The sequence below is a fragment of the Bicyclus anynana genome, chromosome 18, assembly GCF_947172395.1.
Source record: "Bicyclus anynana chromosome 18, ilBicAnyn1.1, whole genome shotgun sequence".
NCBI lineage: Eukaryota > Metazoa > Arthropoda > Insecta > Lepidoptera > Nymphalidae > Bicyclus > Bicyclus anynana.
The window spans coordinates 2,209,932-2,235,154 of NC_069100.1; the positions used below are offsets into that span (position 1 = coordinate 2,209,932).

The 25,223-nt window shown below is 33.2% G+C and overlaps 1 protein-coding gene across 11 annotated transcripts in view; it reads right to left on the reverse strand.

Moving 5' to 3' along the window:
* Positions 1-5,214: 5,214 nt before the first annotated feature.
* LOC112058090 (serine/threonine-protein kinase MARK2) overlaps positions 5,215-25,223 on the reverse strand; it is a 219,049-nt gene continuing 199,040 nt past the window's right edge. For 9 of the 11 annotated variants that reach the window (XM_052886767.1, XM_052886764.1, XM_052886763.1 and 6 more), the window contains 4 exons: positions 8,420-8,479; positions 6,847-6,952; positions 6,058-6,217; positions 5,215-5,418 (listed from right to left, as the gene is read on the reverse strand). In XM_052886767.1, coding sequence (XP_052742727.1) covers positions 5,360-5,418; positions 6,058-6,217; positions 6,847-6,952; positions 8,420-8,479 — 385 coding nt within the window. In that variant the 3' untranslated portion in view covers positions 5,215-5,359. Of the gene's footprint in view, positions 5,419-6,057; positions 6,218-6,846; positions 6,953-8,419; positions 8,480-11,519; positions 23,758-25,223 lie in introns of those variants that run through there. The other 2 variants (XM_052886766.1, XM_052886765.1) reach the window with 1 other exon arrangement.

Below are 25,223 nucleotides of genomic sequence, written 5' to 3' on the forward strand. Positions count from 1 at the left end.
ACAATTTAAAATACAACAATAAAAAATATATATTTTTGTAAAACGTGGGATATCATTCATAGTAACCAATAATTCAATAAATAAACATAAATAAAAATATTAGGAATAACAAAAAATAACGTCACAGCATTTATTTTAAAATGCATTTTCTTCAGAATAGAAAATAAATTTAAAAAAATTGTAAAATTGGCATAGACGGGTTTATTGGTAGAAATTGGTAGCATTCAAAGGAATAAAAACAGTGTTGCACTTTAAAAAATTGTTTCTATGGATGAGAATGGCATTTATTTTATTTACTTACAATTAATTATGAATTTAATATTTAACTAGGTATATGCGACACAGGGTTGGGGCCGAAACGTAATTTTTATGATTTCTTGTAAAAGTATAACACTACGCTTAATTAGATTATAGAAAAAGAGACAGCCGCGATCGCCTCACTTTCAGACATTCATACATACATACCTATTTTAATATTTATATTATACCTAGTAAGTATGCGAAAGGTCACACACGAATTAAAAAAAAGAAAGCACCACACCAAATCTCAAAAAAAACATAACTAATCACAAATCAAAGGCTAATTACAATTAACGAATACAACATGTTAAAAATTATAGATTTGACACGTAATCAATAATGAACATTATTGCTATATGACTACAAAGTTCATAATACTTTGATCACAATTACGTTACACACCTAACATATTAATTTATGTATTTTTTTGTTGTGTGGATATTATTACCCTATAGATTGAGTGTCCCACACGAACACGTATTACGATGAGAACAATTTGACACTTTCTAATTCAGCCTTATAATTAGAAAGAGACAACTGTAGTGGGCGACCGCGTGACACCGTTATTAATTTCACTGAGACACGTGGTGACGTCACCAATGTTGCCATTACCTATAACAAAATAAATGGAATGGTAGAATATTTCTACCGTTTTTAATAAAATCAAATGCTATGTATAACGGCAACATTACGTGACATGTCACAATGCACTCATTTAAAATCGTTGCATCTGAGTTGCCAGTTTAAAAATATAAAATATCACAAAAGCTAAGTTCCATAATGAATTTTATAGTTTTTTTTAATTTTAAGCTATATTTGTCACGATATTAGGTTACATTATGCTAAGCGTTTTACATTACTGTACTGTGTCCTCCCCGAGGTCTACAAGATAGAAGGGGAAGGTCTAGCGACGACTCCTGTCAGACTCGGACCTCAGCTTAGAGGAGCATTGGGACTGATGGAGTTGGTGGGCTGAGAGTGATCAGTTCCGATGTCCCGGTAGCCTTGGTTAGAATCCATGACATTATAAATTAAGGACCTCGGGGATGATTGCAGAGGCTGACTTTGCCAAAACCGCATTGTATATTTTCATGTAATCGTCCCGGTCGTAATGGACATAGCTGGTTATTTTAGTATAAGGAATTGGATTGAAACGTTTCTTGATCAATATTTTCCGAACTTGTTTCCAAAATGGCACCTCAGAGCGACGAATTTCCAAACAGCTTAATCTATTTAAGCGGTACTTATTTTCAACGTAACAGCACGATAGTGTTTCTTATAAAATTACACTTCATTATAGGTCGCGTCGAGTAAAAAGAACACTAGAAATCTACCGACATAGTGACTCACTTACTTATGCACATATTACCAAATGAGTGCAATAATTATGTTACTTACAATTATAATTTAGTGTAACAAAAGTTACACTTATGTTTTACATGTTACATAATAAATTAATTAATCATTATGATAAATTACGTAACACTATCGACCCGATAAGGCCATGCTAAGCGAACCACATTGAGAGATCTCCCGCCAGTTATACCTATTGCGTCGATTTATTAACTTATTTCAAATGTCAATTATTCTTTCCTCAGCTCCTCAAAAGCATGTTAAACTCCAAGAACATCATACATCTGATAATAAAATTTTACTTAACCCCAGTCTAAGTTCCCTCTTTTCGTTCACCCCATCCTATGAGAGAGGAACACGTTCGCAGCAGTGCGACATAAAAGATACCAATAAGCAAGTTCATCAATTGTATATAAATAATTCTGTAACCCCATCACTATTTAGGGACTCCTGCGTTCTTTTTCTTTGAAGCGACCTATAACTTGCGGTTTTTGTAATACAACGACAGAGATATCGGTTTAACTATTTATTAAACGTAATTTTATTTATTTATATTTGTCATTCAATTGGAAAGAAATTAATTAATTAAACACTAAGCTAAATTGTATTCTTGAGCGCAAACTCATTTCTTCAACTTTGTACATTATTACATTCATAATAATAAGTAAATTAATTATAATAATATGTAAGCGAATAGCACAAAATTACGATTACACAGTATGTATTAGGTGAACAAAGATAAAAATATACATATTTATAAAAGAAATATAAATGTTTTTATAAAAAAAAAGACAATAAAACCGTACAACTTATGCAGGATTCAATTTAATAGGTTACAGCATTAAAAATAGTTAAAAACATTATTTTATAAATATAAAAAATGGGGAATTCCACCTAATACACAGCAAGTAACTGTCACTTAACTACGATATACTTCATTCGCGGTAAGAAAATATTTTGACACGTCGATGTAATTTTAGTCTCGGCTGATCTGACAATTTATATATGACCTACGAGTTGTTAATATCGGCACAATATCTGATTAACCTCAAATCTGAATAATTAATTATAAACCTGCCAGCTCGCATTGGAGCAGTGTGGTGGATTTAAGCTCCATATCTCCTCTTCTATGAGGAGAAGAAGGGTAACCTGGCTCTGTTGATGGTCGTTAAAATAGACTGATAATTAATGAATAATAAACCTGTTCAATAGATGACCCGTGAAATAAGGTAAATTATTAAAATTATCTATATTTATCAATATAGATATTATTCACAATAATCAAATTATATATAAATTATTAAATTTTTATTTTTATTAATATATTTTTTGTCAAATAATATTAGTTTATCACATTATTCTATATTGCAAATTCATAGTTATATACTATAAATAGATATAATATATATTAACTACAGAACAAACAAGCGGTTAGCTGATCAACTAATTGATCATTGACCATAAAGTATAAAGCTGTCAACAATGCGTCAAATTGTTTTCTCAACTCGAATGAATTATACAATAAAACTCGTGATAGTCACGGTAATATTAAAAATAATAATTAATATTTATTTATTTATTTATACAAAATAAACGAGGCGTTGTAATTTGAGAGCGAGTTACAATTAACTAAACGATTAAGTTCAGCTCCATTAAAATATGCCGGCTGAACCCTTTTAGATCAAACTTTTAGTTTAATTACACTGACATCTTTGAGAATGACCAGCACTTGGCACATCTCTTATTATCCTTATGCTCAATATATCCAATGACTGATTTAAATTATAAGTCTTCTTAAATTCCATATTTTTTATTTGACATCGCGTCAATACATTGCCAGGTGAAAAAATTACGTAACGCCCTGTCTCGAAAGGTTTTAGTAGGATTTTTATTTTTTAATCTGGCAACAATTTAAAAGAGATATTTACATACAGGTACAATTAAAAAAAACATTTCATATATACCTAATTGATATCAAATTGTAAAATGTTGCACATAATTTGAGGTTGACAATATTAATTCGACTATAATTTTAGAACTAAGGTGACAGATGTAAAATTAGTGCCACATAATAAAATTCATTTGTTTTATTAAGTCAAGAAAAATTATACTTGTATTTGTATTTGATGTCTTTTTTTTTCATGAAATTGATAAAAAGTCAAAAACTATTGAAGGCAGACAAATTAACTGTAATGGAAATTATTCAAGAGAAAAATTTCCAGAGAGTTTCCAGAGTTTCAAGAGTTTCCAGAGAATTAAAAAACATGCACTACATTAATAGACTATACATTTAGTTCATAATTTAAGGTCGATTTAACACCAAGGATAGTTAAAAAATAAAATTTATATTATTACTATTATACAAAGACATGATTAAAAAAAAACAGTAAACTATAGTTAAGTCTTTTACTAGACAAAAAATTCTGGTCGAATTTAAAATCAACAAATATAAGAAGTGTTAGACACATTCTATAAGTAAAAATTTAACTTCAATTCGAGCTCAGTAGGATACGTTCGAAATTTAAACTCAGATAAAAAATAATCGTTCCATAAACAATCTCTCAAATTTTTTGCCTATCTGTTTATAGCGCAATTTGATTTATGGATAGCCCAGTCTTGCGTACCTGATGTTGCCATCTTCACTGGTCTCTTTTCCCTACCTAGAGATAGATAGAGAGATAGACAACAAGATGGCGGAACTCCATTAGATCCGATTTTGGCCACGCGCTAATTTATCTTGCGCGCACTGTTATAGTTGTTGTGATGACGGACGCAGAATTCATATTATACAGAGGCAATTGTGACCGATAGAACAGTTCATTTGTGTACCGAGTTTATTTTGGGCAAGGTTCAAGCAAGCTAAGTAACATTTTACATTTTAGATCAGATTTATTATTATGCTTTGGTTATTTCTAGTATAATTTATTGCCATGTTTACTTCAACGATTTTATCAGATCGCACATCTGATAAAATCGTTGAAGTACTTAGAAATGCAAGATCGCGGTTCTGTCATTTCATAAGTTTAAAAATCAAACGTAACTACTGTTACAGCAACAATAGCACACCGTGAATATCCTCCGTAAAATAATCGCTGAACAACATTAACTTTCTAAAATTTTAAAAATCGAATAGCTCCATGACGCCGTGCCGCGTGGATTTTTTTATAAAAACTTTGAAAATGGAACCACGGCAGTTGATTTCTAGAATTTGAAATTCAAACTCCTTGTCGGCGCGCCGCGCTTGTTGATGGGAATTTTAAAAATCGAACAACTCAGGTGGCGGTATCGGGTCGACAGGCAGGCAGTCGCAGGGCGGCGACACGGGAGAGCGGACGCGACCCTGCCTCTTCAGCAGGTGCACGCTCGAAGTGTGTACGACGCGATATTTGAGACGGTCCTCATCCACGCTGTCGACTCTTAGTGATAAAGATGATCGCGGTTGTATCCTCGCTGGAGACAAGGGCGGACGCAGATAGTCGCTTCGGGCGAGCGACTCCGGGGTGTACGCTGTCAGATAATGCGCCAATGCTCCTGACGGGGTTCGCAAGCCCGCGTTGGCGACTAAGACCATGTCTTCCGCTGACAGTCGCAGGCTGTCGGACCTGGGCGGCGGCGGCGGGGGCGGGGGCGGAGTGAGGTCGTCGTCCGAGGGGGAGGGGGGGTTGGCGCGGCGGCGGCGGCGGCGGCGCGGAAGGCTCCCGGGCAGTCACAGCTTGAGCTCGTTTGCGATCTTCGATGCAATATTCTTGAAGCCGATGCTAGTACCTGGACACAAAATTTTTAAACTTAGCTAAATTATACAATCATGTGTGATGAATTCGTGAAATAAATAATGATTAATGCAAATAAACAAGAAGGTTACCAAAGCCACCAAGATCCGGCTCGTAAAAACTCTTGTTTTCCCCATTTTCTTATACGCAGCAGAGACATGGACCTTGCGACAAGTCGAGGAAAAAAAGATAGATGCTCTGGAGATGTGGTGTTGGAGACGAATGCTGGGAATCTCCTGGACTGAGTTCCGCACTAACGTCTCTATACTCCAAGAACTCGACATAAAACAACGTCTCTCGACATTAGTACACAGTCGCATTCTTCAGTTTTTTGGACATGTCTCCCGGCGAGGGAATGATTGTATCGAACGCCTTGTTGTGCAAGGGAAGGTGGAGGGAACTAGGCCACGCGGAAGGTCACCCATGCGATGGACCGACCAGATTAAATCTGCTGTAGGCGGTCCCTTGCATGAATGTACGCGACTCACTACACAAAGGGAGAAGTGGCGAATGCTCGTGAGGCGTATTACATCTGCCTCCAATACGTCCTAAGGACCACGACCGCTCTGTCAAGAGCGCAGCGACAAAGAAGAAGAATGCAAATAAATTTGTTGTAACACAGTAGCACTCTCACCGGATATTCTCTTGAAGCGCACGCCGTTGAGCGAGAGGCGCGGCAGCTTGCACACCTCGATCTCCCACTGCACCAGCGAGTCGGCGTTGGGGTCTCCGTGCACGCACAGCAGTAGGAACCGCTCGCGCTGCTCGTAGTCGCAGTTGTTTGCGTCTAACACCTGCAAGAACAACAACTCTGAGCCTCTCTCTAAATTTTAGCTACGCAAATATCGATATAATAATGTAATCTGTGCCTTACAATATACGGATGTATGGAGTGACAACGTATGTCACTCTTTTACAGCCTTTTAAATAATATCAATGATTTTTACCGCGCCTAAAAGTCACCAAATACTCGTACGTTCCACAAGAAGCCTAAATTCTCCCAATTAAACATTGTGTTACATTAAGACTGGCCGTTATAAAGTGGTCCTTCGAGCCGGATCAAGCCGACCTATGGATATGGATTTTTAAAATACGGTGAGGTATATTAGCAACGCAAATTCTGGTATTTTTATGTAGTCTGTGCTTCAAAGTAAAGTACACAAACGGAACGTGTGGCGACAGCAAATATAATATTTTGGTGACCATTTCAATACGTAACCGAATTATGACATCCGTCAAAGAGCTATGCTCGCAACGTACGTTCTGCTATAGTTAAGCCGTTCCACTACAAGTTGAAACTATGTGTTTTATTAAACCTACACACTCAGAAATAATATCAAGGATATTTTGAATTACATTTTCTTATTTTAATGTCCTATAAGACACGTATTATTACTTATAAAAAATAATCATATGTAAATACCTTTCGAATCTCAGCCATAATCTCGTTGGGGTCTCGAGACGAAGTCGTCTTCATACTCCACGTGAAACGCAGTACTCGCGGCTTCACTTGCTCCTCGGTGCCCTGCCTGCACACATCACATGAGATATGTTTGAATGTGCTCACCATTATAAACTAAACTAAGTTAAGTTAACTTAACACTATAAGTAGCTTTTTATCTACACTTGTAATAAGTACAATACAAATTGCGTATCTGTTGTATATTAAAATATGGTTACCAAAAGATTGAGATGAGGCCATAACGATTAGAATAAAAACAAATTGATTTTTATCGCATCTAAGTGTTTGCGCTAATCTCATAACGAACTAATAAACGAATTATATTATAAATATTCAATGACATGGAAATTGCAAAGGTACGTAAACAAAAATGAGAACGTGGTACACCGCATCAAATGTATACAGATAACGGTTGGAAATTTCAAGTAGGCAATTGTTACAATAGTTTTCATCGGAGGAATAAGGGAGTTTAATTCATTAACTATTAATCTTAAAAACTAAGATGAACTTCAATCTAGTTTTTTTGTTTCAAAAATTAATAAATTGAACGATTCATATTCTTAAATATTTTACGCCTGCAAGAACAAATGTTACTTAACAGTGAATGATAAAAACCTATACAAGATCGTAAAATAATAATATAAAATAAAATAGTATTGATCTGGAAATTCTAGGTAATTTGAAAATTTTTGACCGAATATAATCTGAATTTCAATTATTATTATCTTATACACTTTCTATTTAGGTCATAGCATAAAGGCATTTACAACATTCAGTCATAACTTTTTTGTAAAGTCATATCATATTTCACTAATGTAACAGAACTGACCGTAAGCAGGTTTCAGGTACGTATGCGATTCAGTATATTACAAACTTTCACTATAAATCAAACATCCCTAATAATTATCTGCACTCTCTTAAACTATTAAAAAACGAACAAACTAAAACAAAAAGCTATTAAAACAAATAGTTGATGTTAATGTTAATCAAGCAGCCACTTTAGCCACATTACAATGAAATGAAACTAAAATGCAGGCTGGTTAACTAGCATAAGTGTAAACGAAAACAAAAAAATACAGTTTCAAAATTCCACTAAAGACATCTACAAGATCAAAAATTATTTTAAACAAGAATTAAGGAAATAAATAATAAGCTGAGAATCGCCAATTAACAACATCAACTTAAACGTTATTCATTGACTAGAAATTTATAAGCCAAATTTGAATGTTTAAAATTTTTAAAATATAGCACAACATTTACTTATTAACGAATAAAATAAAAGTTACAATGAGTAGTAAATTTATTTTGCCTTTTTATTTTCAAATTGAAAATTGTCGAGTCAGTCGATATCTTGAAGATACACCACTATATGAAATAAAATTCACGTTATAAGTGTTTTACCGAAACTATGTGCGACGCTACGAGGATTAGTCGCGGAAAGTTGCAAAATAATTTTATTATTCATTGTTTACTATAAATTTTTATAAAGTAATGCCTGCTTTTAGTAAAAAAATGAAACTTAATAAATAATTACCCAAGCAGGGATTGTGGGCTTGCGCCTACGGCATGCTTCGGAGTGGTGCCGTCGATAGGCCTAAAAACAGAAAAACATAAACACTAACACTAAACAACGGGGCAGGGCGCGGCCGAGATGCAGTATTGAGGGTAGGTGGATATTTATATCAAGCTCTTTCAAATCAATTAGGTACATACAAATCATAAAGTGGAATGCAAAAAACACAAATTTCGTGTACAAAAACATGCGAAATATAATGTTTAGAAGAGTCAGTAGTGCAACAGTTTTAACAACAAAATTAAAGGTGATGTTATAAACTACGAGTATGTTATGAAAAATCGGGATTTTGTTGAAAGCCAGTTACACAAAAATAAATTAGAAATAAATTGATTTTCCGTTAGCAAACAGCTTGTTATAAATATCACAATCGTAATGATGAGAGTGCAAAATTTTTCAAAAATGTCGAAGCACACGAAATAAAAACATGACATAAAAGTTGATTATCAAAATCCGAACGGCTACCGGTAAAACGTACATGCTAAAAATCCTAATACTTACCAAATACTGCGTCATGCTATACATGCCAAAGTTTTGATTTTGAATCTTAAAAAAACCCTTTACAAATATTTAAATTGCACAAGAAAATATGTGGATCTTCTAGGAGCTAGATTATCGAGGAGCAAGCGTTGATCTAAGTTTAGTGTAAGAATTGTACAACACAAAAATAATATCCTAAAAGCACGATCACGTCATAATATTCCTATAATATAAATCGAAGGATTCAGTCTAGTTTTGTACTCAGTTGATCGGATACAATTAATTTGTACTTAATAATTTAATGTATTTAACGTTCAGCTGTATAGTTAATTCATCTACGAGCCATGAGACCCGGGATTTATATCCCAGACCAGGTTAAGAAACTTTAGTTTTTTTTTTCAAGTTCTCAGTAACGGAACAGTAAAGCTGCATGTTGTATCCCTCTTCTTAACATTGTCGCTATATTTCAATGAAAAAAATAGCTGCCATGAAATGCAATGAACCAACCTTAAAACTTTCTAGCTCTTTCTTTCCACTGTCGTATAAGGTAACCAGCTGGCCTATTCATTAATTTTGGTGTTATCAACCTATTAAAATAAATATCAAACCAATTGACATAATATAATTTACCTATATACTGTGTGATATCCACCAGATAAGCACCGGATGACATTTTTACATAGACTCTCAATTTTGATAATATGACAATTAGTATAGTCAAAGATAGTGAATTAGCCTGCAAGGATTTGAGAGGATTTTAAATTAGTCTGAAAACAGATTATAGGGGATCTAGGACTTATCTAGAGTGCAAAGAAAACTGTGTGGAATATTTTAGAAACTGTTTTTCTATAACCTAAAGAATTTAAATTTAAAGCTAAAAACAGTATGAAATATCCATAAAAAAAACTTAACGTCAATATTTCAAAAAGAAAAAAAAAATTCAAAACATCACCTCACTACCACCAAAAAACGGACAAAAATTTTGTAAGGATACCGGAATGTGAAAACTTCATAACTGCCCATGCATAAATGCATACAAAGTTACGTACCCACGAAACGGGACCGACACAGTGCTTCACAAGAATTAGTCAAAAGATGTTAAATGCGTAATTTTATGGCATAAAAACACTCGAAAACGACAACTGTTACATTTTGTTATTTATGACAATAATCCGGCCGATTTATGGTGCCTAAAATCGAAAACAAGAACTAAAGAACAACCACTTATTACTTTTGAATATTTTTTTGCTACTAGATATAACATTTTGACTACTTTTAACAACAAAATAAATGAGAATGGAACAGTTGTGAAAATATTTTTGTTTAATTACGAGATTGGATACTAGTAAAGTTGAGCATGAAGTTATATAACGGTGCATTATTGTCTAACTCTAAATGGACACAAAAAAAAATAATCGGCTGGATTATAATATCAGTGGATGACTAACACACAAAATTATTTAAATCGGAAAACGACACGTTTTATTGGCTCATTTCTGACATCAACTTAAGTTAACTTAAATATTAAACGCTGACCAAAATTCATCACAATGTCATCGTTGCATCAACGTTGAAAGTATATTAGTCGTAATATATAAAAAAAATCAGCATATCGTGGTAGTCTGAACATAATATGATGAAAACCATTTGATGATTACTCATCATTATACATTTGATTCCAGAGACTTTAGACAGAAACGAACCAAGAAACGCGTACAAAATATTAATTATTATTATTAGAGAGAAAACTGCCCAATCATTCCGACTCCCGCGCCTACCTCCGTTGTATGTCCAATGAGGAAAATATGCGCGGCTTCTGTTGCCCGGTCGACTCGCCCAACATCGACAGTCTATAATACCAAACCATGTAATGATCTATAGGTAACGATGCCAATTCTGTTGTACACATAACACTTAATGCTCTACAATGTCTAAAATAAATGAAATTTTGGTGGTTACATTACCTATTATAAGAAAGTAAAGTATCCTTTATCAAAATAAACAGGTAATAATAATAATTAGTTCTTGTAAAGTCATAGCTAAGAACGCCTATAACTTGTCGCAACGTGAGATGAATTATCGACTATATTTTATTACAATTCCTGCAATCGACCACTGCATCGAAGAGAGATGAAAATGTCTGTATTTTTTCTCGAAATATTAATGTTTTGCTCTTTGCTGTTAGCAATCGTCCCGATGTTGATGATAGCGATGAGATGATAAAAACATGATGATGAAAATTATTGAAGAAATTAACTTCAATTTAAAGTAATGCCGCTTTTATACTTGTACTTGTATGCTTTGCCATTGAATGTGTTGACAAAGTTATTTATTGTAGTTGTTCTATCTTTTATTTGTATTTATTTATGTAATAACTAAAGGGATTTTCATAGGATAGTGGTATATCTAAATCATATTTACATACACATTTTGATTTCCAATACCAATCAGTTGTCTTTTGATTTTGTATTTGTCTACGACACGAGCACATTGTCTGTGTTTCAAGTGTCATGTGTTTAGAAGTCAGGTACAAATGATTTACATATAACAAAGGCGGGAAAATTAAATAAAACACCATGTATTATTATTGAAAACCTGATTATTTAGGATAAGCGCAACACATACAATACTAATCATCCGTCACTATATGTTACATAATCATATCAATCTATATAATTATAGTTATGTAATGATTTTCACTATTTCGCTTAACACAATAATGCCAAGTTTTACAGTCAGCGGAAATAATATGTGACAAGGGAAAATAACATACTACACTGTTCCAGGGAAATTAAAGAAGATATCAAAAATGTGGAACCGACAAGATTTGAACCCAGTCATATCTGACGTGAGCTGGTTTTAGATTATTGAAGAATATTAGCCACTTCTTGTAAATATGAGCAATATTCATCATTCACCTCCTACTAACCGAGAAGACTGCTATTAGTAGAACTATATAGTCCAGCGAGCGGATATCGAACCCTAGACTTTACTGATATAGTCTGGATTCTTAACTGTTAAGCTTATGAGGGTGCTAGGACTTGCTTATTAGGCTGATACCATCCAAATTGTTCCTAAATATATGTCAATAAGACTAGTCATATTGCCATATATTTTGTCTAACATAAGTCTCAGTTCCTATGAATGTTAAACTTAGAATTATTCATAAACTTAAAAAAATCTTGCCCATAATAAATTATAAATTTTAGTGTGTATGTGGTTCTTAACAAAACAAAAATATTTGTGAACTACTTCAAAAAAAATAATAAGATACTTGTAGTATGTCATTTTCAATATTGAAATATCAACAACAAATTATACAAACAAAATAAAGAAAGCACGTGAAACATATATGGAACTTAAAAGTAAAGCAAATATTTATGGAAATGTCAATTCAAAAAAAAATGTATATTATTATCACTGTATTTTATTTGAGTCCAAACTGTTAAACATGTTATAAAATGTTATTTGAGTGTAATGGTACATTTAGATACTGCTTGTATAAATGTAATATGTCATGACGACTCGCATAATCACTTGACACTTAAATCATTTTATAATCATGACTTATAAACCTGATGTTTATAGCAATATTAAATAATGGCGTCATATTTCATGAAGTTTTACAATATGTTACTCATGATGAACTCACTTTTATGTTTCTATGAATGCTCTATAACTTTCAGTAAAAAAGGTTTTCATTTTAATCTTATAATAAAAAGAAATGCAAAAAAGATAACGCTATGTTAATATTATACTTTTATATATACTCGTAAATAAGACAATGTCACCGTGAGATTTGCTAAATGTCGATAATTATATAATTCGTCCAAAATAGGTTGTTTTTCAAAAATTTTAAATAGTATCTTTAAATGAACTTCTTAAGTCTATTTCAATATCCATATCACACCAATAAAATTGCCAAAAAGACCAATAAATATTATACTTTCGTGTTTTTGAAACAAAAGTGTTAAACTAATTTCCTATGGGAGCACCTACGATTTTGACATTTTATTAAAATAAAAAATTGAATACTGCACACTGCTCATGATGTCTATATCAATATATTATAAATTTTGTTGTAATAATGATTAAAATATAAATAATACCTGTCCAGTATACACTGTGTAAATAAACAAAGAAAATGTCAATTTTGTTACACACTCTTCCATACTAAATTCAAACGTACACATATGTACATATTAACTAACATTACTAACGTTAGAAAATATATATAAAAAAATATTTACTTAACTTATAGAATTATATTTTATTCTTTATACAAATAATATTCTAAATCTGATTTAAATCATTGAAAGTTGAAAGTGCCATTTAACTACAAAAAAATGATAACTTTTTCTATAATAATATTACCTAATATAAGAATAATTTTAGATAACTCTGTACACGTCAATATGAAAATATGCTTGAAACTTTAATATCGTTCTACGTAGCTAAAACTGTTAAATTGCTTTGTTTTTCAAATTGCATATTTTTTTTTTTAAAGTGACCAGTACTTTTTTAAAATACCCAGTAGTTTTATATAATTCAGTACCAAATAGTCATTTGATGTGATGTAATACACACACTCAGTAAACTCCTATACTGTGACAAGTAAAAATTGTGTTAATTTAATTAAACTACGCAGAATGATAATAAAATATGGTTATATATTACAGGATACCTTGAAATATACCAACATAATCAAAACCAAAATTATTTCCAACTAACAAAGGTTCAACGATTTTATTTTTGCGATATTAGTGGTGACCAGACAACACCATCTCAATGTTTATAGTGAAAATAACAACCCTATAATCTTAATTTAATTAATGGTTAAATTTTGATACACCTGAAATTACTGCTATTAATAGTTACTGTTACTTTTAGTATTTTTTGTGTTATATCTAAGTAATACCGAATTGTGCTTTTGAGTTACGGATTTTATAGTATTATTTACGTATTCAGTTTTTTGAATCAAACAAAAAGTTTGTTCTGATATATTTTAATACACCCTGTAAATATCTAAATTTGGATTTATAAACATAATAAAGCCCCGCTTTAAAAGGTGCTAAGTATCAATAATGTTTTTACGTATAGAAATTACGGTGCCAATTCGTATGAACATAAAACTTTCATTTTATCTTGAATAAGATTTTCTTTCGTCGCATCGTTTTGGGCAAAAAAAAATGCTAGAGTATTTATATACTAGTCAAACTGAGTTAGTTTTACCAGTTAAACTGGTATGGTTTTATCAGTAAAACTAGTGTACTGTTACCATCATACTGGTGAACTTTTACCAGTACAATTGGTGTAATTATACCAGTAAGACTGATGTAGTTTTACCAGTAAGAGTGGTGTAGTTTTAGTTAAGCGTATTGAACTAACAACAATCTGCCTAGTCCGCCGTCCGGGATCACTAAAATGCTAGATTTACAGCTAGAAATTAGTTGGCAACCTTTATAACAGAAAAGTGAGAAAAAGTTAGAACTACATTTCCCAGTAAAGTAGTATATTTTAGTATAAAACCGGAGAAATCTTTGAAGTCAATTTCAATAAATTTCATACTGTCAATTTTAAGTTAAGTGTACACCGAATTAGCACCAAATTTACACTTTGCAATTGTTTTAAATAAATTGCAATTGTTTTAAAGAGCTGCAACAACATCCATTTTCCTACATGGTAATATCTACTGAGTATTTGTACCATTTTTAGGGGATGGGCCACGAACTATATGTACCATCTATTACTAATCATTTATGAACCTATTATATTACATACAGTTATCTCACTCGCTCTACAGTATTCCAATCACTGATATAAGAAACCAAAGATACCCAGAAAGCTCATTGTAACTCAAAATGCGAACGCTTTTGCAACTGGCTGTCAAATGTAAGTTTCAAATTGAAGTAATAAAAAAAAAATATTTTATAGTTTACTAAACTTAAAATTATAAATAATACTTAAAATAAAGAGTGATAGGCCGACTTATGGTAAAATGTACGTATTAAATAGACAAAAATCAAGAAATTCTAGGTGACACCGTGTATCTCTGTTTGTGCTTATATCAATGATACTAAACAAGTACTTTTGGGCCATTTTGAAAAATATACTCATATTATTTGCATTTTTACTTTTACTATACAAATAATTCAAAGAAGACAATATTTCTTCCATACATACCAACGATAGTAAAGACATAACCTTACAACCTGAAACATTTTGATCGGTACTACTTACACTGTACTTATACAAAGAAGCCGATATTGATTTTTTTCGCATCATCAGCTTTACACTGTACCTCCTTTCTCATAGCAAAAGAAAAATTTATATACCGAACGGTATTTAATTCTATTAACCTCTTAAATGGACAAAATAATGCTAGCAATGGTACATTAATAACGCTGATGATAACAAAATGTAATGCGAGCACGTTACGAATAAAGAAATGTATTAGAATTCGCGATTATAATGCAAATAACGCACCAGTAAGATAGCGTATTGATGTTTCGTTTAAATGAGCAAGTCTATTTGCAAACCTATAAGTTAACGTGTTTCATTCGAATGCGTATATCAATTTAAATACCAATAAGTTAGCGTGTTTTTATGTACTTTGAATGCGCATTGCAAACCTATAAGTTAGCGTGTTGTTCTATCGGTTAAATGTGCAAGTCAATTTGCAAACCTATAAGTTAGCGTGCTGTTCTTTAATTTAAATTCGCAAGTCAATTCGCAAACCTATAAGTTAGCTAGTTGTTCTACCGTTTAAATGGGAATGTTATTTTGAAACCTATAAGTGTGGAATTCTTTCATTTAAATGAACACGTTTATTTGCAAACCTATAAGTTAAAATTTTGTTCTTTAGTTTAAATGCGCAAACCTATAAATTACCATGTTGTAATTTTGGTCCGATTTGTCAATATGTAGAGTACGTACTATTTGTAAGGTTTAAACTAAATACGCTTCTTTATTCATTTCTTTATAAGAATTTTCAGGGTGTAAGATGTTTAATGCACGATTGACCGACAATCGAAAATGTGTCAAAATAAGAGTGGAGACACCCCAATTACATGCAACCTGAACAAGTGCCAAGTAGAATCAAATTTAGCGTCGCAAGTTGCAGTTTAAATCTCATCTCATCATAGTTTTTTGCACCAGATCAGGCAGCGTGTTGTAAGAATGTCTCCACCTTAAGAAATACAATATGTCCTAATGTGTATAACGTTACAAATATACAAAACTATTTTTATTTATTTTTCAGTCAAAGTCACTATTTAGGCTGAATCGTCCGAAAATACATGAATACAATAATTACTAAAAAAAAAAAACTTTGTGCTATCATATCGAACCCGACTAAACGGCCTATTAGAGATACAGGATAAATAGTTAATTAGGAAGATTAATTAGTGCAGAGTAATTTGAATCAAAAGTTGTACTGAATACAATGCTGGTAGCAGTGTCCTGGTAAGGGTCCTATTTATAATGTATTCTAACGGCCACTTAACTTTTGCGTTCACAGAGGATGCTAACAAGTTAGCCGAAAATATTATTATTTTTTAAATATAACGCGTAAAATCTTCTGATGACCAAGAATTCTTCGCTAAATATACACGAATATTTCTTTTTTTCACTTGGCACCTCGCTTATGAATTGTTCATATAATTTTCAAGAATTTAGTGCCAAATCTGACCCTTGGCTGTCGCGCTTTTATTATATTTTTACCGGCGACCTCCATTAGTTCCAATTCTGACCACCAGGTCAGAAAAGTTTGTGGCACTTAAACAGCTATGCTCATGACATATTTTTGACTGATATTCTCATTTTCTTTTTACATTATCTACCTATATGAAATGGTCTGCAATTAGACAATCTGTCAAATCAGGTAATTAGACGTGTAGCAACTTTTCCAGTGAACGCAAAATGTACTCAATTTCAAAGGGTTCATTATTAACTAAAAAGAAATCCCTGGAATGTAAAAAATTCGTTCGAAACAAGAACAGATAATGTCTTATATGCTACAAATGAAATGCGACGCGCGACGGGACTAGGTTTCCGGTGCATATTATATCATTAAAATAACAACTTTAGTATTAAAAAAAAGATTTCGACGATTTAAGAATCTCCTTTGAAGATGTGAAGTCGGTTATTAAGCTTTGTATTACAACATTATAATCTTGAATGAGTTTGTATTTCACTTAGTTGCATAAAAAAGCTCATGACTAAGGACTTCATATAGATTCGACATTAGTTCGACAATATATAATATAATAATTGCGAAATTTTCTATATCGCATTGATTATATGATGGTATTATATGATGGTTCATAGACAGTACGTCTATGAACCATTTATTTAAGAGGTCAACATATCAATGACAATATTTTAATTAAACTTGTCGCCAATATGGCTTTGTAACTGTTACACTATATGTATATATAATTTACATAAATATTTAAGAAGGTAATTTTGAAAATATAAAAATATTGGTGAAAATGGCAAAATTTGTTGAATACATACCGTATTCAACAAATTTGAGTTACAAAGCCATTTGAGTTACAAAACAAATATTGGATTATTGTTTAATTTTGAAGTTATTCACTAAAAAACAAAATACTTTTTCTAATCACATCTGAATAAGAAGAACAATATGATACAGTCGTGCATATACTTAAGTACGTTAAGATTAGTTTCGAATTTTTCATCTATGTTTCTCTGTCAGATTTTAAAAACTTTACAAAATAGGTAATCATGTTACAACAATTGGTCCAAAAGAAAGTTTTAACAATATAAAATGCATCGGAAGTGTCGCCGCGATGTTAAATTAATAATACGATATTTAAACCGAACTCGAATGGGACGTCGACAGTTAACCTTAGCGTTCATAATATTAATTTTTACTGTAAAAAAAAGTAAACTCACAAATTGTTACCGATCGCAATCTGTTTATCCACCATTCAGAATGTATAAGTAATTAAAAAAAAGGAATATCATACATTTATCATTATGTTTCATTTAAATAAAAGATTTAAAATGAACAGAAAGATGGAATGGAAAAATAATAACGTAATAATGCGGAATGCAGTAATAATGCTTGTCACTCACCATGCAATAAGTCTACGTGCCTGCAGCGCTATCGGCAGGGCATCCGATGTGCATGACATCATGCAGATCGCGACTAACACACGATCAATTTTATCGAACGTACTGCCGATAGCACTGCAGGTGCGTTTACTTATTGGAAGGCTAGCATAAGACTTTTATACGCAAATTGCAGATATATTAACACGGCATCCAAAATCACAACTGTGTGATTTTGGATCTAGTCATTAGAGATGTATTAAAATATTGACCGTAACTGGAAACTTTATATTGAGAGTAGCATTTCCGTTTCCGTCGATTTCATACCAGTTTTCGTACTTTTATTGACGTCACGTCGGGCTATGTGGCGCCACCTGGCGGTGTCGGGCTCGGGAAGTTTCGTAAATCGCTGAGCGCGACTTTAGCTCATTGGCGTTTTGTTTACCGTCGAAGCAACATCTTGCAATCAGTTGGTACCCGACATTGCAAGATAAAGTGTAATAAGTGAAGTGAATTCGCTGTGAGTACTTTATATTTTATTACGTTGTAATTATTACGTTGTAACATACAACGTTAATGTAATTAACGTTAAATTATGTAAAAATTTCAAATTTCATTTGAAAATAGTACGTGATCATTATTTTAACGGTTTTTCCGTTCGGATCACTACTTCATGTGTTTGAAAGTCTTGCTTTTTTGCAAATGTTTTCGTACTTGCATGTAATAATATTTTCTTTGTAGTTATTTTTCAACAGTTAAAATAGTATTAAAAGTGGCGGGGCCCAGCGGGCTTCCTAAAAATGTGAACTCAGAAACCAAAGTGAACGTTCTAGCAATAGACTGTTGTCTAACATATATACTGCAAAACGAACGCGTGGCCAATGGCTTTCGTTTCAGAGGAGTACATAAATTACGAATGCTCGAAGACAAGTTAGACAAAGAGTTTTTGGAAGTTACTCAAACATATTGTTACTCCAATTCAAACCGGCATTGAAAAAAGGTTCACAAATCCCGCCAGAATTTAGCTCAGGAATTTTGATTGGATGTAAATTACTGGCCTTATAAATCGCCACCCCACGCAGGGGCAAGGCGTAGACACTGTTAACGTCGCTGGACACATTCGCAGTCAAATATAGGTCTAATAGATTACCGCCCCTCGCGGGGGCAAGGTATACACAGTTTTTTAACGTTCCTGGACGTATTTGCAAAACCAACTTACTGAGTAAGGTATAGAAAGTTTAAATATTCCTAGACGTATTTGCACAGTCAAATACCGGACTAATAGATTACCGCCCCTCATGGGGACGAGGTTATAGAAAGTGTTAACATTCCTAGACGTATTTCCAGTCAAATACTGAGGATCGCCGCCTCTCGCATGGGCAAGGCCCGAATAGTGTTGAAATTTCATCACGTAGAACACACAACACGGAATATACATACAATGCGCAAACGCTCATGCACAGCCATGCTTGCATGATAATTACAACCCACCCTCGCGGGGTGTTTATCTCTTTATATAAATTATTCAAATACCGGTGTCCTTGATCGCCACCGTCGCGGACGTATGCATGAAGAGTAATGTTCCATCGCGTGGAACATACAACACGGAATATACATTTCTGTAATGCGCACACGTTCATGCACAGCCTTGCTTGCATGATCAATACAATCCACCCTCGCGGGGTGTTTATCAACGATGTATGGATACGAATATCTTATCTATCTATATAAATTATTCAAATACCCTTGTCGATGTCGTGTGTGTGTGATCGCCACCCCTCGCGAGGGTAATGCATGAAAAATGTTAAGATTCCATCGCTTGGAACGCTTGCGCAGCCTTGCTTGTATGATCATTATAATACACTCTCGCAGGGTGTTTATCAACAATGTACAAGAAACTAATGTCCTAAAGCCCTTGCAGGCTGACTCACTATCTTTTACGTTTGCTAGTTGACATATACAAAATTGAGTTTCTATGTAAAAATGTCATTTATTGCTTACTCGTGAATATCCCACAGTAGGTAAATGACATTTTTCCAATTGATATAGGTTGATAATAAAGACCAAAATAGTGAATAGGCCAACTAGATTTGTAACCAATGGGTGAATTAATTACTTTGTAACAATGGCGTAAAAATCTGATGAATGAAAGCGTCAGATTAAAACATCATGTACATTTTGGTATAGAGGTTAAAGGCAGGAAACATTATTTTTCCGAATACATCAAAGTTTTCTAAAGGTATTACTGGATGTATACAGTTTATTATTTGCAAAATTTATAACCATACTCCAGGTTTCATAAAACTTAGAAACAAACGAAAAGGTAAAACATATTATGATACCCTCCGTCACCTAGCGAATGTAGAAAAACGCATAAGCGGTAACATATAAATTTCTACTAAAACAAAGGATTCTAAATGAATCCTTTTTCAGGGGCTCGAGGCCCATCAAGGGTATTATGTATGCTTTAAAGTTTAATGCATCCAGAAAACCTAAAGTATTTTGAGATAGACTTCATTTCAAGCGGTCTTTTTAGCCACCTTTTTCACCACCTTTTTCAATGGGAGAAAATGGTGGCACCAGAAACGTACAGAGGTTAATCTGAGGTTATCTCCTACCGTTCTCTCGAATAACCTCGTGTTTTTCTTAATCTATATGGAACATCGTTCCACACTCCTGTTTTGGAAGAAATATCAACAATTGTCTACTTAATGAAATACAAAGGATCATAAAAGCACCATGCTCTGTTGTTAATACTGAAGCCGGACCAATATTTAACCTCATTTCCACTTGCTAAATACGCACAGCATCAAACACTCAGTTTGAAGAATAGACACAAGCCTACTTGCATGTGTTTGTAATAAAATCCCAAAGGTGCTACAGGGAATTGTTGGACATTACTTCCTTGTCATTTGAACTATGCATATCTCTTTCTCAAATACTTTCTCAATGCTATCGAATTCGCAGCATGTTTTGTAAGAGATATGTAGAATTAAGAATCGACAATTTTATCATTTACTAAGAAAATAATACGAAGCGTAAATGTAGACAACATCGAAAACGAAAACTTGCCCGTTACCATTGAATGAATGAATGACCTTGTTTAATATAATCAGACTGCTAGCTACCTACTTCACTGACACCCTCAGCCAGTGTTTTTGTTAGTAGCAGATGCCTTTGACCACGCTTGGGCAGCGTTACTAAACATTCACCCTCTGAGGTATTCATGGTCACGAGAGGAATAGGTACTGCATTCCAATAAAAAGGAAATGTATGTCATACTACTCGTATATGTCCCTAGAATGAAACTCACCTCCTAAGCAACATTCAATTGGACAAAATGACTGCCGTTACATATTACGGAGGAAAAGAGAAATGAGTTTAAATATAGAATATAACAGTTAAAATTGCAAGATCTTTGTCTAGTAACCTTAATTAGACTATCACTAAGTTCACAACAGTACACAATAGTATACGAGGCAGGAACAACAAGCATGCAAATCACTTGTTATACAACATCGCCATCTTCCATACTTGGCGCTTTCATTACTGTAGCATAGAAAAAGTGATTGTGAAATAGGGTATGTCGGTGACTGATCTATTCTGATCTGACTCATTAAATAAGGTACACGTAGTCCATGATTACTTGTACGTATCCCGAGATGTAACTTACGCTCAAGTTGTTTTATACGATGTGTACAGTGTGTATAGGGAATTTCCCACTTGCTTTATGGTATCGCCACCACTTACACTGGTTCTCAGAGAATCATCAGAATCGGTTGACAGGAATATATTTAATAGCCTTGATAAGAGTAAGTCTTATGTCATTTGGATCTCTCTCAGATTCCGAGTGCTAGCAGTACCGATAATTCTATAGAATGAAGACAAATTTATTATAATCACGACAACGGACTTAGCAGTTACAAAACTGTTAGAGGGAGTCTTCAAGAAATATGGGAAAACCTGAAATTATTTTTAATTTCCTGTCAAAACTTAAAAATCGGCTTGTGTAGTGTTTGTCTAAAAGTAAAAGTTTTAGTACATTATATGACCTAATGTATAAGAACTGACTCAGTTTTAGTTTCTAGAATCTTCAAGTAACCTACTTAAGAGATCAATAACTTTGTAAAGTATATCCTTAAATTCATACCAAATTGTTAAGAAAGCCTAAAAATTCCATGCCACCAGTTTGGAATGTCAGTAACTTCTTAATAAGTTATTTTTTCAATAGTTATATTTTTGTGGGTACACTCTGAAAGGCGTGTATATGACCTAACATTACTTATTATAGGGATAACATAGTATAAAATCTGATGATTTTATTCAATTTTGGCCGCAATTTAGCTCAAAAACCGATAGAAGTATTTACTCTGGCCGGAAATTATTTGTAAATAAAATAATCACTATCATAATTTTTTTTTAGGAAATAATAAGTCTATTTCATTATTAAATAAAATAACTATCCACTACGACTAAATGCAGCAAGAATTAATATTAATTTCTTTGTAATAAATTTTTTTAAAAAACCGCCCCGCATATGGTTATAGCAGAATGAGTAAAGACGTCACGTAAGAAATCTTCATAACGACTATATCGGTCAGCAGTGTTTTTCCTAAATAATTTAGTGTGAATATCAATTATATGATGAAATCCCTAAAATTAAAAGTATTGAACTCCAATCCAAAAAATGTATGGTATGTTTTTAGTTCATTGATTTATTTTTGAATGTGCTGAGAGTTGGAGTCGCGAGATGAACGAAAACACGTTAAGCACTGCTAACTGTTCTATTTATTAATATTTGTAAAATATAGTAAATAGCTGATGACATATAATGACTCTTGAATGTCAAAGAGTTGACAGTTTGAATAAATAATATCCACAGACAATAGATACTTATTACTGGCTACCATTGTACCGTAGACATGTATTTTTGCTACATTCCAACAAAATGGAATATTTTATTATGCACAGACACAGTAAGTCAAACTTCGTTAATAGCTTGTTCTCTAAATAAAGCCTAATCGAATTAGAGATAATATTGTTATAAAAAGTTTTATTTTAATAATCACATTGGCGAAATAATACCATAATGTGGCGTCACCAGGCGAAAACAAACAGGCTCTCAATATAAAGTTTCCAGTTACGGTCAATATTTTAATAGCAGCGTTTTACCTGAAATAAAACGCATATTAAAATACTTACCTCACTGGAAACTTTAAGTAATTCCTGCCTGGTGATATATTGAGCCAATGAGCTAAAGTCGCGCTCAGCGATTTACGAAACTTCCCGAGCCCGACACCGCCAGGTGGCGCCACATAGCCCGACGTGACGTCAATAAAAGTACGAAAACTGGTATGAAATCGACGGAAACGGAAATGCTACTCTCAATATAAAGTTTCCAGTGAGGTAAGTATTTTAATATGCGTTTTATTTCAGGTAAAACGCTGCTATTAACCAATAGCATTTCTCAAAACGGCGTACCTAAATACAGAAACAAAAGAATGACTCATAAATGCAAATATGTATTTTAGCTAAATTTCAATGTGCCATCGCAGATCGCGTATTCGCAGAACGGATAAACAAATCGCAACCGATAAAACTATACATAATTCATAAATTAAGCATAACAATTTGCACAATATTTCTCTAATTAACTCTTAATTTTATATCTATAATATATAAAAAAAGAAATCCTCCAATCCGCCGGCGCGCGCACGTGGCCTCAGGGGTTCTGATTCAACCTGCGTAGAACGGAACTGGTGAGCTTTTCGACCAATCACGGGCCGAATCGCCACCCTCTTCCAACTCCAGCTCATGTATTATCACTCAAAATAATGTTGCCAAACGATCTGGCAACACAACCGATCACTCAACACCGAGTTGCCGAACGAACTGGCAACATCGAGGTTTCTCGCGCCGTAAACACAGATGCACAATACTATTTCACTCCCTCCGTAATTATAAAAAAAATTATACCAACAAAATGTCGATAAAAAAATCCCGTCACGTTGCGACATAAAAAACCGTCACTAGGGTTGTGGATAGACTATTAAGCGGTACAGAAAACCGATTATGTTATGGGTCTCGAACGAGGTCTGACATTAGTGGAAGCGTACGGTTAGAGAAAACAAGAATTAGTCTTTAAAAAAAATCACGGGGGATGCACGAGAGGTAACTAAACAGTTACGTGAACCTCTCTAGTCCGGTCGACGAAAAACCCGGCACAATACTTACGTCGAATCCTTACACTATTATAACTCTGTAAGCTCTACAACATTCAAAGCATGGTGGAATTGTTGCCATAGTATGCCTCAGCTCATAAGTAGGCGATAAATAAAAATTAAAAAAATCAGCAGTCAAACATTGTAAGGGGAGTACATCATGCTTTGATAACAAAAAAGAAATCACTACTTCACTCAATCGGTTATTTCCCAAGGCAATGATAGTAATAACAAAAATGGTATTTCGCGCTAATAATCGTTTAAAAAGATGTACAAAACAATCCATATAATATAGTGTGCGTTTGTCTTAATGTAAAGGGAGGTAGGAGGTATTAGCATCGTGCATCCCCTGTGTTGACGCGAGAATAATAAAAAAAACGAAAATATATTTAAAAAAAACCACGGAGCTCGGAATCTTTTAGAGGGAGACAATTTGAGCACCAAATATATCAAAATAATAGAAAAAATATGTCAAAAAAAAAACGAAACCACACAAAATCCGTAAAATGATTACCACAGAGCGGCACAAAAAACGTAATGGTTAATTTTTCAAGTGACAGATTGACAGACAAGTGTGTTACGTATTAATGGAAACATTATTTACAATAACAACAACAAGAACAAGACAAAAAAAAATATTGTGAACAGGTTTTGGGCTTCCATTAAAGTATTTTTTGTTATTGAAAAATCGTGCAAAATATAAGTCAAAATTGAGCTCAAAGACTGTTCATTTGACTATAAATTCGTATTAATTTAAAGTCTTCCACAACCCTTTTACTTAAAGAAATTTTGGCCAAAAGTAGCCAAAGAATGCGTTATAAAAATTATTTAGTAATCTACGTAATTTTTTTAAAAATCTGTAATAATATTATATATGCATGTAACGATGAACATAACACAAGGTGAAAGCGTGTTGCTAACATTAATGCGTGGGATGAAATGGAAGTAGCGATGATGATGATGATGATTTTATTTATTATTACAAT